At 46.0% G+C, this 15,424-nt stretch overlaps 1 protein-coding gene across 5 annotated transcripts in view; it reads right to left on the bottom strand.

Annotated features, from left to right (window-relative positions):
• AP2B1 (adaptor related protein complex 2 subunit beta 1) overlaps positions 1 to 15,424 on the bottom strand; it is a 79,440-nt gene that overhangs the window by 63,350 nt on the left and 666 nt on the right. For 3 of the 5 annotated variants that reach the window (XM_051810085.1, XM_051810081.1, XM_051810082.1), the window contains exons 2-5: positions 11,495 to 11,552; positions 9,368 to 9,473; positions 7,283 to 7,418; positions 5,389 to 5,634 (exon numbers count right to left, since the gene is read on the bottom strand). In XM_051810085.1, coding sequence (XP_051666045.1) covers positions 5,389 to 5,634; positions 7,283 to 7,418; positions 9,368 to 9,473; positions 11,495 to 11,531 — 525 coding nt within the window. In that variant the 5' untranslated portion in view covers positions 11,532 to 11,552. Of the gene's footprint in view, positions 1 to 5,388; positions 5,635 to 7,282; positions 7,419 to 9,367; positions 9,474 to 11,494; positions 11,553 to 11,856; positions 12,016 to 14,174; positions 14,808 to 15,424 lie in introns of those variants that run through there. The other 2 variants (XM_051810084.1, XM_051810083.1) reach the window with 2 other exon arrangements.

Consider the following 15,424-nt stretch of genomic DNA (forward strand, 5'->3'; position numbering starts at 1 on the left):
TACACAGAGAGGGATTAAAATTCCTGCAGAGTACTCAGAGGAGGACAGCCCAGGAGACAAAAGCTGCTTCTGTTTCTAAACTGGCTTATTCCTCAGGACACCACCTCACAAAGACATACAGCTTGCCAGCTGGGAGGAAAAGGAACAAAAGGAAGACCTTCTTCCTCCACAGGGTCATCCAGAAAGCCCCCCCCCCACACACTGTGAAGTTGCGGCAGAGAGGGAACCCTCATCACTCGCAGGCAGAGCAGGAGGGACAAGAGAGCACTGGCATCTCTATCAACAGGTTTTTAGTCTCATCTGTGAGCTGTAGGAACTCAAAACTGCTAGAGGGACCTAGGTGCACCTCACCACCCCCTAGATGTCAGATCTCAATAGATTTCCCTTCCTAGACTGGTTAATGCTAAAGGCAAAAATCATCCCAGGCACAACAGAGTTTAATGATCTCCATACACTTGGTGCATTTACTTATGTGATCTCAGTTTACTCCACGTTGATTCACAACAATGTTTCTCCCAATAAACTGGGATGTGTAGATGGTGTAAAACAATCATTCTTGTGTAAAACAAGACATTCTGTTGGACAGCACAGAAGTGCTACATCTGTACAGCCAACAAGAACACAGGAGTAGACACAGCCACACCTGAAAAAGCCCTGATCCAGCACATTACAGTGACAAAGCAGAATGTGAGGAAGAAGAAATGCTACAGGAAGGGAGTTAAACACTGAACAGCACCTAGAAAATAAAAGGGAGAAGGTGACATCAACTTAAGCCATGTGGATAACAGACAGACTGATATAAGAAAACTATTCCATGGGTTAAGAGTTAGCTTGGAAGGTCAAGGATTGAAAATATTTGGACAGAAAGGTTGTTCCATGCAAATATTAGAAGACCAGTAAGGTTTAAGATGGATTTCTTCTTATGTTTGTCTGCTAATATTTACATTCTTGAAGAAAACCAAGTGCTGGGATAAAAGCCAGGAGGGAACTAGTTACAAAATGAGGTGTCTAAGGGCATTCAGCTTTGGTTCTGCTTTAAGCTGCTGCCATCTCGTGGTCTGCTCTCCCTCACCTGGGCTCAGCACTTCCAACCACAAACAGTCACTGGGTCTCGTCCAAAAATGCCAGAACAAGACAGAATCAGGAAAAAGGAAAAAAAAAAAAGGGTTTCCCAAGACTTCAGAGAGTCTCTGGTCATCAGCAGGTGTGTAACAAACCTACCTCTCTCACCCATCTATTATCTACTGCTGCTGCTGGGTGTGAACAGTGTTCTGCAGCGACCTGGAATACACAAAATCCCTGGGATGTCATTTTGGAATTGCATTTTGGTTGGAGTACGTGGATTATGGAAGCCATTCAGTGGCTTCTGAGTGGCACTATGCCCAAGTCACCAGTGAGAAAGGCACTGAGGACTGAGCAGGTCCAGCAGCCCAAAGCAGCCAGGCCCCAGCATTACATTCCTCCAGACCTGCTTTTGCTTTTCTTGCAAGGAAATGAAGAGCAAAAGAGAAGGGTTTGCCTTAAGACAGCCCTGGGAAGGAGTGAGGGCTCCCTCTAGGGAAGGATCCTCTTTGGCAGGATCCCAGGTGACAAAGGGCAGCCACAGTACTTCAGACTCATCTGTAAAACGAGATTAGAGACTCCTGCCACAATCAAACTTCTGCAGTGCAACTGAACTGTGCCCTTGCAGGGGTTATTGGCCCAGTGCCTGCACAAGGCAATACATGTCCAGGAACTGCTGACATGTCACAAGTCACCAGCCCAGCTGGTACCTTGCCATACATACCCCCATCACTATATATGCAATTAGAGGTTTAAATTAATTCACCCAGCAGAAGCTGCAAAGCCATACAGAGATTTTTTTTCAGAAATAGCTAGTGAACTACCAGACTGAGGTGTCAGGCCTTTAATCTCAACTACAGCCAGCTCACCTGGAAGGGTGCAACACTGCAGCTGCTCAGATCACTGAATGTGAACTAAGGCCACATCCTGACAACAAAAAGCCCAGATAAAGGGGGCAAACACCTTGCCTGTGGACCTGCAGCACCTCCACAGGACTTCAGTGGCCTGAACATCCCCAGTCTGTTACCTTATTAACACAGTCATGCCAGTAGTCAAAAAAACATAGAAAAAAACCCCCAAAACAACAAAATGTTTCTGACAAGGTCACCTCCCAACTTAGTCAGACATCGTTAGGACGAAGGGGATCTGAGCCAACAGAAATATGCACCCTGATCTCTGCATAATTATAAGGCAATTAGCAAGCCACAGATGGAGATGTTACTTTACCAAGCACCCAGCTAGAATGCTTAGTGCTTGCTCATGTCCTAGAGGCAACCAATTACAAAACCATAATAAAACCCTTCTTGGAGACTATTTTTCAACTGCAGCCCTTTTTAGCTCCTGCTCAACATCCTCATTTCTCAGAAGAGAGAACAAGTGTGGATTTCCCATCTAAAAAATTCTGCTTCATTAAGTGTCTAATGCTGCCCATTTCCACAAGCCATCGAGAGAGGAGAAACATTTATAATATAAATATGAATGAGCTTAGATAACAGGTTCCAATGATTGAGATGCACCATTTACAGAGGAATAGGCCATAAGGATTGATCCCTCAGTACCATTTTTCCAGCAATCCTTCTTTTGATAGCCAATACTGACACAAAGATTTTACTTAAAAAGAGCTCCCAGGTAGGGGCTGCATTCCATCTGATCAAGGAAAAACAGCTTAACAAATATCAACTCACACACAAATATAATTTATCTGGCAAACACGACCCCTGGTCATCTGGAACCCCACTGGAGTTTCACATGGAGAAAGCAGCCATGAGATGGATGGTTTGACTGGGAAGATGAACCTTAATTGGAGCTGGATAGTTCCTGTACTTTTGACAAAATCACTATGCCACAAAGGCATGAATTTCAAAGGGGACCAAAGGAATAAACTTAACTAGAAGGAATGTCTTTTTCTACTTTGTAACCAGATTAAATATTGTATTAAATCAGCAGCTATAAGAGCCTCAAACCTTTGATAAAAATCTCTCCCCGTGCACCCTCAGGAATCAAAAATACAATGCTCCATCCACAGTGAAACCTGGGAAACCAGTACACAGAACACCAGCTACATGATCCTCTCAAAGCCACACACCACAGGCCTCTCCATCACTATCACTCCTCCAAACTGCTTTGTCCTGCTGTGCATCCTCAGTTTTGGGAAGAGCAAGGTGAGTGCAACACGAGGCAGGTACTGGGATCCTGCACAGCTCCAGCAGCTGCAAAGGTTCTGCTGCCTCAGCCCACCCTCGTTACCACCAAGGAGCTCATTAGTTGTGCTGATGGTTTATTGGGACTCCCAGTGCTACTTTTGGAGGTTTATTTAGCAAATGGAGCATGCACTGCCCTTTGGTGTTTTTCCTCTTTTCTTCATTAAGTCAGTATTTAAGTTAAAAGCATATTGGTGCTCTCCTGTCAGCCAAGGGTCCATTTACCAAACCTGTGAGTTCCATTGAGATCAACGAGCAGAAAGGGAAAAAAAAACCTTATTAATTCTCCTGAAGTACCACATCCATGTGGCTGTGACCAGAAGAAAATCAGAGCTGGAACCCAGGCTAGGAGAAGAGGAAGTTCTATCCCTGTCCAGAGCACATTCCATTGCTGCCTGTGAGCTGGTGAATGCCAGGGCCAGCATTTAAGTGGAACTAAAGCAACCCAAGGAAGTTCTTTCAGAGGCTGCAAGGCACACACTCTCCCACATGGAATTAACCCAGCAGGTGTTCCTCTGTGTGACTCAAAGTTGCCTCGACAGAGAGAGCATCTTCAAGGAGTCATCAATATTCATACAGAAACCTGGCACAAGAAAAAAAATCAGGGAGGCAGATAAAAAGAACAGCTTGTAAAAGAGCTGGATATCAGAGGCAATAGGTGTGTCTCCTGACAGACATCTCTGCTCAGACTGGTGCCTGTGAAAGTCAGACATCTCTACTTTTACTGTCTCTAGAAAGTCTTACAAAGAGCAATCAGCAGCCTTCACTCCTAAAGAGGATGGCACCTCACCACCTGCACTTGGTTTATCTAACCTGCCCAAGATAGCTACAAAAGCAATTTGCTTTACATGCACCATGGAAAGAGCTGTCAGACAAGCCCTAATAATGTGCAATTATGTCTTTAAGCAGAGTCAAATCAGATCTGTGCCCTAAAAGAGCTAAAAAAGTAGTGGTCACATCCTTAAAGTCTGAGTTACACTGAGCTGCAGTTAGGATGATATATATGGATATGCTCACTGGATTCCAGTAGGTAACAGCAAACAATATTGAATGAAAGGATTATGCAGTGGGACAGTTCAATCCATTGGCCACCACCTTTCAGTTACAAAATAATAGCAGAACATGCCTGGCTTGGAAATGGACCCTTCATCAACCATGATTAAATGCTGATTTAGTAGGTAATTTACTCCTGTGAAATTCTTGGTCCTGATCTCCACCTCTGCTCTGACGACTCATTTAACTTTATTAAAAACATTAGCATTGATTTTCTCCACTCATTACAAGCCAGTGGATTTATCTGCATTAGTGAATGAATTCATCCAACCTCTTATTCCAAGAAGAGCCAAAGCCTGCAGGAAAGCAGTTACTACAAGCTGTCACTGAGGAAGCAGCATCAAATATTTCCTGCTGCTCTGACTCACCTGACCAGGAAGTTACACTTTTGCTGCAGCACTCAAGACAGGCAAAACAGGCAAAAGCCCAAACAGATCTAACAACAGAAGGTATTTCCTGTTGTGATATATAAATAATTGTGATTCGTGAAACAAATGGGTGATTATATCAAAATAAAACAAACGGATTGTAAAACTTAATTACACCCCCATAAAGAAATAAAACAGACCCTTACAAGGTCAAGAGGTCTAAAACCTCCTTACTATCCTAAGAATAAAATACAGTAGAACTTTAAATCTTTAGGCGCCTGTTCGTCCAAGAATGCATGAATTATGACTGGTTGTAGAGATAAGCCTTTTAGCTTTAGCTGCAAGAAAACCCATATATTAAATACTTAGCAAATACCTGTAGAATGCATATGTATATGATATAATTAATATGCATGAAGTAGCTAAGATAAATACTAGATGTACCCTGTAGCAGGTGTGTGCAGATTTGGGAAACTGGTCCCATTTCTGTCACCCAGCCGGGCTGCTTGCTTTTACCATATAATAAACTATTATTTGAAACTTATAGAAACTCGAGACTTTGTTTATCACACTGTTTTCTGAGGCAACAACTGCTCTCTAACCAACCCATTCACCACAGTGCAGCAGTTGCAATTAAAGACCCTTCACATTTCTGATCATCTGCCCATCAGACACACTCGAGCAGAGCGCTGGGAATACGTTACCATGGGATTGGAGTCTGCAATCAGGTCACGCAGAGAATCCAGGAATCCTTGGTCCTCCACCATCTGGGCATTGATGTCGTGCAGCTTTGCCACACAGACAGCTGCAGTCTTCCTGACATAGGGGTCCTCATCCTTCAGACACTTGCGGAGGGGCTCGCACAGGTACTCCGTGATTTTATCCACCCTGATGCACCCCATGGTGCGCACGGCCAGGGCACGGATCAGAGGGTTTGGGTCCTCACAGTCCTGCAAGGGGACAGGATACCCAGTAAACAAACCTTCACCACCACCCACTGATGCCTTCCCTGCAGCCAGAGTCAGGCTGTTCTTGCTCAGGAAGCAGTTCTCTCTGATGACACGCTAAAAACCAGGCAATTATTTCGGATCGGGGTTAAAAGGTGGCACTGTTTGGTTCACAGAAACATTTTATGCTATCTCGAGATGTTTTCAGGCTGTGATAGCTCGTAAAATTGTGATCTTGGTGTCCCTTTGTTCTCCCAGGAAAAGCTTCTTTCAACATGATCCAGCAGCTACAGCTAAGCCAGAGAGGCAGCTCTCACCACCCAAAATCACAGGCAACCCTCAGACAAAAAAAATACACTGACTTCCAGCCTTACTGGCTTAAAGAAGCCAGAGATATAATGGGAAAAGTCAACAACTAAACACAATGCAACAGCCATCAAGGCCTGTGCATCCCTTAAGTTTGTAACAGATGAAGCACTAAGCAAAGGCTGGTCTAGAGGTGCTTTTCTGAAGAGGAAAAAGCAAAAGCAGACAAGAACACAGCACTTCATACTTCAAGACTACAGAATTTTCAACACATCCAAACCATCCACATCTCTGAGCTCCCCTAAAATCAGCCTATAAAAGGATGGCTGCAGAACAGCCTACAAAAGCATAAGGTCCATTTACCTTTCGCTGTTTAGATTTCCTACAGCTGATAAAACACTTTTAAAGCATTATAGGAGAAGTGACACCTCTTACCAGTGCATTCCACACCTTGAAGTGTGAACTGGGTGTGAAGTGCTGAGTTAGTGCAGACCAGTGTCAACACTTGCTCTTTACAAACACTTGTCCCTCAACTTGCCAAAAGGGACACCAGATATTTCCTTGCAGGGAAAAGCATGAAGATGGAAAATATCATTAAGCATGAAGATGGAAAATATAATTTTGTTTGAGCCCATTCTAACAGAATTACACAAAAACAGACACCAATATTCTGTCTAGACAGGAAGACAGGGACACTCTTCTCTGAGGAGAGCTGACCTGCTCTCAGCCTGCTCTCCCCTCTTTCTGCCTCAAGAACCATGACACAAAATTGGAACTCAATGCCATTCCCCAGTATTTTAGATTTTATAATACTCTACAAGGAGTTTCAAACTTCTTCTAAGCACTGGGTTTCATCTTGCACAACGTGAAATAACATTTTCTTGATAAGGAGTGGCAACTTGATGACAGAACTAAAGGCAACACAGCAATCAGGCTGTTATTTTTGCACTGAACTGTCTTTTGGTTTCACCACAGATAAAGGTTTTCCACACAGCTGGAACATTCAAACAGGAAGCAGATATCTACACATCAGAGATACTACGACAGCTGGGAGATGAAACAGATAAAATATGTTAGCCAACACCAGAAGTTGGGAAAACAATAAAAGCAGCTTTCCCTGGAGCAAGCTCCCCCATAACCACTTACAGGGGTGCTTAAGTCATCTCTGCAGTGACAGCAGCAAGTGAGGGAAAGGAGCCAGAACTACTGGGACTCAGCACGAGCCCAGCCCAGAGGCTGAGACCAAAAGCAGAGATAAACAGCTCCCAAAGGCTAATGGGCAAAGGAGATGTGCTGGCAGCCACTGTGCTGGGCCATTTTCTGGTGAGCCCTGGGAGCAGGTTACCTTCACAAAGCTGTTGACAGCCATGATGGCCATGTCTGGCTGACTTTTGGCATAGTTCATCAGGTACAGGTAGACCAGCTTCTTCAGCTCCAGGTTGTCAGTCTGCATGCAGTTCACAACATCAGGAAAGAGTGAGCTGGACAGACAACACAGGAATAAGCAAAAATACAATCACACAATTGCTTAGGTTAGAAAAGACCTTTAAGTTCAGCTGTTAACCCAGCACTGCCAAACCCACCACTAAACCCTGTCCCCAGGTGCCAAATCTACATGATTTTTAAATCTATTCCAGGGATGGTGACTCACCACTGCCCAGGGAAGGTTATTAAAATGCAATATAAACCTTCCTGGCACAACTTGAGGCTGTTTCCTCTTGTCCTATCTGGGAGAACAGACTGACCCCATCTCACCACAGCCTCCTGTCAGGGAGCTGAAGAGAGCAAGAAGGTCTCCCCTGACCCTCCTTTTCTCCAGGCTGAGCCCCTCAGCTTCCTCAGCTGCTCCTGGTGCTCCAGACCCTTCCCCAGCCCTGCTGCTCATCCCTGGACATGCTCCAGCCCCTCAATGTCTTTCTTGTCATGAGACTGGACACAGAATTTGAGGTGCCTCACCAGTGCCCAGCACAGGGAACGATCCTGGTCCTGCCTGGCCACACTATTTTTGTTACAGGCCAAGTGCCATGGGCCTTCTTGGCTACCTGGGCACACCTTGGGCTCATGCTCAGCCACTGTCAACCAGTAGGGTCCAGGTACTTTTCCAGCTTTCCAGCTGCTCTGTCCCAAGCCTGGAGTGTTCCATGGGATGGCCTCAGTCCATCCATCCAACCTGTCCAGATCCCTCTGCACAGCCCTCCAGCACATCAACACTCCCATACACAAGAGAAAAAGCAAGAATTCACAGTAGGCAAAAGGGATAGCAACAATATCAAGGAAGCCAGAAAAACTGGAGTTCCACTTTAAGCACCCTGCTGTCCAACAAAAGGTCACCTTCCTTCCCAAAACGGTTTGCAATGGCTTTTGTTATAATCATTTAATCTCTTCTAGGGCTCTAACATAGGTCAGTTCTGGAAGAGGTGAAAACTAATGCAATTTCCTAAATGTGTTTTAAATGGGGAGTTCACCAAACAAGAAAATTCTACCGTGCCAGGCCTGGGGATGAACCCACAAGAGAAAAAAAACGTTGCTTAAAAATGTTTTGGTCATGCAGGACACTTACAAAGAACCTGCCAGATTTCAGACTAGTGAATTCTAGGAGCTTAAACACTGACAAGCTGGGTTTCACTCAAATGTCAAGCAGCAATCTGTAAACAGCACTGCAGAAGAACACGAGGATGTTACACAAGGATCTCTGCAGCTCCCAGGTAAAGCTGTAGGGATCTAAAGGTGAAGGGTAAGTGCTCTTGGCAAAAAAAAAAAGATCAGTTTTTTTTTCTTCCAGTTTACATGTTCCTTCATTCTACGATGAAATCACGATGCTAAATTTGCAACCTTATCCTGATTTCCGTGGCAACAGACCACGCTGCTGCCACAAATCCAGGGCTGCTGGGACTTTCTGGTAGGCTCCAGTAACAGGAGAAGCTGGAGGGAGAAAGCATTCACTCCAGCAGGTTTTTCTGGTTGTCTCAAAGACAGAAAAGTGTGCTGGGGATAGTGCTGGAGAAGGTAAATGCTGGTGCCCTCTGAGACACAGGTTCAATTTAAAAATCGCTCGTTTTTAAAACGTAGCTCAAATCTGTGCTGTGGCAAGTAAGGCTGAGGAAAACAAGTGGAATTGCCTTTGTAACAGTGAAACCCAGGATAGCAAGCAGGGAGAAAACATCACCTAAAGTCAACATACAAATTGGTTGAGTTCTGGATGGGTTTAAACAAAAAGGGCTATTGGCACTGGGCTAAACCAGCAGGGAAAACAGTTGTTTGTTTTGCTCTCAGTAACAGGAAGGAGCTGGAGAAATCTGTGACAGGCACAGCACAGGCAAGGACACATCCAGCCTCACCAAGATGCCAAACTCAGAGCTGTTCCATGGACATGTGTATCACTATACCTGACAGAGTCCCAGGACAACCAGAGCTGCCAAGTTGCTTTTACCTGACATCCTTCCCCACAGTCATGGCTGCAATAACCTTCTTTACAGCTTCTTTCCTCTTCTCTTTCTTTTCATTATTGAGTTCAGCCTTCAGTTCAAAAATCTCCCCTGGCAGAAGACAAAACAAATTGAGCCTCTTGGGAGAAGAAAAGGGTCTCACTATAGGGATAGTTCAAGAGTGAATTTTTACTTTCCCAGCCTGTTTTCCCCATAAAACTGGTGCAGCAGCACGAGGAACCTGTCAGACCTTATGGACAACATAAGAAGCAAAGCTGCAACACTCCAGGGAATGACAGGGGCTACACCTTGCTGAGGGAAAAGCTGTTAACAAGAACGTGCATGTTGCAGCTCTCCCACTTCCCAGAACACCAAATCACATCCCTGGGGCATCTGTTTCTCAGAGGCAACTATTATGTAACCAGGATGAAAAGTTATTTGGAGATGCCAGATTCGTGCCTGCAAGAAAAAAAAAAAACTAAGCCAGGAATTTTGCCCAGACTTTTTAACTTTTTTTGCTCATCATTGCCTGCTTCCTGGGAAAACTGGAGTGGAGCCCACATGCTGTGGCTGAAACAGGAAAGCATCTATTCAGTCCAGTGGAATAAATTCTTTTCAAGCTAGAAAGACAGAGCAACTCCTAACAAAAGCTGCATGTAACACAGCTTGTCTGGATTCCAAGGTTGCCAAAGCAGCCTTTTCCACAACACTAATTCTTCCTGAGGTTACTGCATGGAAAGTCAGTTCAGGCTGGGTCACCAAATTGGCAAAACAAGTTTATAAAATAAAGCAACATGTGCAAAAGACAGTTTATCAGGCCTGTTCCAGACAGAGCAAGTGCTATGAGAAGGATAATGCTCCCAGCTGACAGACAGCTTTCCCCAGGAAGGACAGCCAACTGTATTCCCAGTGGAAGCCACAGGCTGAGGACACATTACAAATATCAAAATATTTCTGAAAAAATACATTCCAGCCCCAACTTTCAATTCCTACACACCAATGCCACTCTGCCAGAGCAGCAGCAGTAATTGCTGAAGAGCCTGACACAAAGGGCTACCAGGCACTTCAGAAGGGAAGAGCAGTGGCTGTTCTGCAGGATGCAGTGGAGGGACCACTTGTCATCCCTCCTGCCTGAGGGAGAGACACTGGCATTACTCACCCAGAGCTCATGCCCTGGAGCAGAGCTGAGCCAGGAGCAGAGCTCACCAGAGCCCAGACTATGCAGCTACCCCAGAAAAACCTGCCTTTAGGACTGAATTTACAGACAGTTGTGCCTTAGAAAGATGTCGACTGCATTAGCTTTATTTATGAGCTCATTCTGAAGCTTAATGAAACATAAATAGAGCAACAGTGTAGGTTTTTCCCTGGCAAGCATTCCCCCCCAGAAGCACCCAGACATTTTAAAAAGCAGAGGTTAATGCAAACCATTCTCCATATCTACTGGAGAAGGATGAGCAACATCAGGCTCAAACTGCACTCAGAGACAGTGTTTTGTTTAAGAACAGGTTAGAAAATAAAATTTGTCTGGGACAGTCTCAGCAGAACAAGCCCAGCTCTGGAGCATCTGAATGGATAAGGTGTCCTCAAAGATGTTTTCCAGGCTTCCCATTTTTAAGGGCAGAAGTTTGTCCTGAGGTGAGGTGACCACCACACCTGCAGTAAAGTCACAGGAAAGTCAGACAGAGCAGTGCAGCTTTGGAGGGAATGGCAGTAGGAAAACCCGTTATCTTTACTTGATGTAGAGTACCCTTATACCCAAAATATTAAATGCCTCTCAATCAATTTAATCCTGTGATGCCCAAAAGAACAACCATCCTCAGTCTGGAAGTTGTTAGCCCGTAGCTAAAACTTTGTCTCTGACCAGATCTGCACTCAAACCCCAATATTTTGCTCTCTGATCCTTAAAAAAGCAGCACTTTGGGCCGTTTTGTGCCTCATAAAACCATACAACACACCAGTTTTGTCTTTTGTCACCATGTGACCTACTTTGGAAGTTTCTCCCTGGATGATTAAGAAGAGAAACAGGGACAGAGCTACCAGAAAAGCACAAGTCCTTCTGCATGCAGTTAAAAAAACCTGTGTAAAAATAGCCACCCACCACCTCCAATCCACTGCACCAGCTGAACACCAACCTTTTTTATTGGTCGTGAAGTATTTGGAGTCCGTCATGGTTCCAGGTCCTCAAAACACCTGAGAATGACAATAATAAAAAAAAGAACAAGTCAGCTCCCAGAGCTGTGAGATGGCAACACCCAGTTTGGGAGGCAGGGACTCGCAGGGAGGATGGCTGGTGAGGGAAGAAGCAAACGCTTCACATCCACAGGCACAAGTTTCCCAATCTTCATCCTGCACCTGCTGCTGGAATTCCCTGGCAAACCCAGGGATTTAAAGGGCTCAGTGCTGGTGAAAATACAACAGCCTGTGGAGGATGGGCTGGGAAAGCTTTCCAAATTCCCAGTCTCAGAAGGGAAAAGGGAGTTTTGTAACTCCTTACAATCAGCAGATCCTGGTGTGTTCTGCAGCTCTGCCTTTCCTGGGTATGCTATTCCATTTTCCAAGAAAAAGCACATTTAATATCTCGCCTGGCAGGGAGAACTCCACGTTTCAGACAAAGGAAACTGTCATCTCCCCCTAACGATATTTCCCTGTGCTGCATCTTCCTGGAAGGCACAATTAACCCCACTTGCAACACCCACCCCCAGGCCTTTCATTTCTTTCCCTCCTTTTGTTCCCAGAAGATGCAAAGCAGTTGTGGGTTTGTTTTCTTTGGGGTTTTGTTTGTTGTTTTTTTTTTAAAGAACAGCCATTACTTTTCAGTTCTCTCAAGCTTGAAATCGAAATCTTTCTCTGTCAAGATCCAACACCCCACCTCTGAGACACACACAAGCTTATTATTTCAGTGCTGCACTGCTTGTTTTGTGGGCAGGACCAAAAAATGCTGTCGGGCCAGCAAAGTGCTCAGCAGAGCCAGCAGAATGGTCTCACCAGCACTTCTCTTGCTCCACTAAATTATTAATGCCTTAGAATACAGAGATTGCCCAGAGGTATGTGGATATCCATCATTTTATTCTGATAAATGCCAGCTCTGTGACAAACATGACTCAAAGAATTTTCAAGTACTGGCTGAAAAACAAGCAGAGGAGTGGGCAGTTTGACTGCTCTTGATGAAACAGTCTGTATCAGCACTAGGAAATATGACCCTAAAACCACCTCAAAAAAGGTTTTTTTTCCATCTCTTACCTCCTTTTTCTACTTTTTTCCCCAATTCTCCTTTTCTTACACATCCTTCCATGACCTTAAACGCTGCTAGCAAAGCACTAAGTCATCTGTTCCCTAAATGCTGCCTGTCTTGCCTTTAAACCCTGCAGGTCTTGCTGGCTCAGCAACAAAAGGACCAGCACAGCTCTGAACTCCAAGACTCTGCCCAGCAGTGCAACCAGCTGGGTGTTCCTTAACACTTTCCTTCCTCATCCCTTAACCAACCCCAACCCCATGACCATTCCTTTGCCCCCATCCACCCCGAGCAGTTTAACACCTTGGCAGTTGAATTCCCAGCAGCAGCTCGGGGGTAATTCCCCAATTCCCACCTCCTTCTCTGTGCCCCACATGGCATTGCTGGGATCACCCTGCCCAACTGCCAAACAACAGGATAAGGAACAACCTGTTGCTCTTCCCAGTTCCCTGGAGCTCCTGCTTGCCCTGTGGTTACAGCCACATCCTAATTAGGCAGAATTACTGCGTTTGGGTTTGATTTCTCTCCCTTTCTGCTCCAAGCTGGAGAGCAAACTATGCCTGGAGGCAGCTCTGGAAGCACGTTCCTCCTGCAGAGGAGGTTTAACCTCCTTCCAAAACAGAGGCTGGGTTGGGAAAACCACTCGAGCCACAGCACTGCAAATTTTTCCAGCAAAAATATCACAGCCCCCCCCGAAAGCAGAGGCTGCTGTGGGACTGTTCTGTAATTAAAACCAGACCCTGTGTTCAGCTGCAATGTTACTGTGGCACAGTCCTTCGGGTTTGAGCCCAGCTTAAAAGATGACTTAAATGTTTTTCTCTATGAGAGCACTTGGCACAGTGCCATGCAAAAGGCATTGAACGTGGCCTCAATGTTCTTTGTTTGCATTATATGTGGATTTGTCTGCCAGGGTCATATCTCCCAGCTGAGCTACTCTAATACAGCTTTAACTGGGGCCAGAGCAGCAGATTAGAGAGCAAATCGAGGAGAAAAAAACCCAAACCACCATAACCATTATCCCAGTTGCATAAAGCCCCACACACAGAGGGAGGGACCTCGCTGAATTTCAGGGATGATCATTAAATCCCTAAAGCAGGACATTTTGCTGTTTTTCCTCCCTTCAGATCACATACTTGGGAACATGAAGAATCCTAGAAACACTCAGACAGGGCCAAGCACAGCCCAATCTTTACAACCTGCTTTGACAGGCTGTAAATGAGAACTGACTTAGGTCAACAACCAAACCACCCTATTCCAAGTGCATCACAGGATAAAGCCTTTTTCTCCTGAGCACACACATTTTTGCTCCATGTATGTCAGGGCTTGCTTTGCACATTGCTCACAGACAGCTTGCCAGCAGCACTGAGCATTATCTCATCACTAACAACCTCAGCATGGTTTGCAGCAAATGAAAGCAAAACAGCCCAGATATTTAAAACACTGCTGTTTGTATCCCTCCAGAAAATGCCAGCTTCCTGGACACAAATCTAAACTGCAGGGAGCCAAGATAAATTATGACAGCATCATGAAAAACCTTGTATTTTTAGAAGAAAATTCCCAGCAGGTTACCCCCTCCTTACTATTGTTTGTGTCCAGCCCTTGCTAAGGTGGAAACAGGTAAGAGGTGTTCAAAGCTGACAGCAAAAGGCTCCTGATCCAACCCCAGCAAACTAGAAGACATTAAATACAGGAATTGCTCCAGAAATGTCCAGCAGTTCTTAATGCTACTTATTGACATTTAAATGCAGATTGAACCAAAACCATGATTAAGTGAAAGGTCTAAGGAACCATCACAGCCAGTAAGATAAACCTCCTCAGCCCAAAACTACACAAAAAACTGGATCCTGTGTCTGACCAACACCTGCTTTACCCCACATGTGGCTCCAACAACAGCCTGATCAGCTCCCCACCACCATTCCACACAGGGAGGAGGCAGGTTTAAGGCTTTGGGATCGATCCAAGCTCCCTGGCATTGAAACAATCCACTGTTGCACCCCCAAATCTCTACAATGATCCCTGGTTTAACTCCAGTGTTAAGTGGTGCCACCCATTTCCCCTGAAAAGCCTCTCAAGGAGCCACATGACAGCCCAAGAGTGGCCCAGAACCACTGGAACACCAGGAAAATAAACAGGACAATGGAACATGGATGGCAGAGGCAGAGCAGTGCTGAGGCTCCAGAAACCTGCACCTTGTGCTGGGGCAGGGAATTCGTGGTGCTCCCCCCTCCACTCTCAAATGCCCTCTGCCTCCTGTCACCTCCCAACTCCCTGGAACCCCCCTCCCAGCTCTGCTGCCACCCCCACACCTCCAGCAGGACTCACAGCACCCCCTCCACACTCCCCTCTGGTACCCCAATACCCCCCCTAAGCCCCTGTCCACCAGCCCTTCCCTCTCGGCAGCGTTCCATGGATCTCCCCAGAATTCCCCAGTCGCAGGATCATTCCCCACCAACCCCAGCTTCCCTCCTTAGCATTCCCAGCCCCAGCAGTGCCTGCCTGCCCAGTCCCTCTCAGCACTCCAGCCCTCCTCCCTGCCTGGCCTCACCAGTGTCCCAGTAGCTTGCTGTGTTCATTCCCACCCGACTTCCCTTCCCCAGTCCCACCATCCCCAGCCCTGTGCCTCCTCCCAGTACCTCTGCACCCCCCTGCCCATTCCTCCCAGTGACCCCCCATCCTCTCCCAGTACATCAACAGTGCCCCTCCCAGTGCCTCACCAGCAACCTCCACGTCCTGTTCCAGTCCCCCCTCCCAGCTCCTCCCAATGCTCCACCAGTGCCCCTCACCTCCACCCAGTATCACCTGCCAGCGTCCCCCAGTGCCCCTTCCCACC

Source organism: Manacus candei, unplaced genomic scaffold, assembly GCF_025592945.1.
Source record: "Manacus candei isolate 608988 ecotype Guabito, Panama unplaced genomic scaffold, ASM2559294v1 h1tg000076l, whole genome shotgun sequence".
Classification (NCBI taxonomy): domain Eukaryota; kingdom Metazoa; phylum Chordata; class Aves; order Passeriformes; family Pipridae; genus Manacus; species Manacus candei.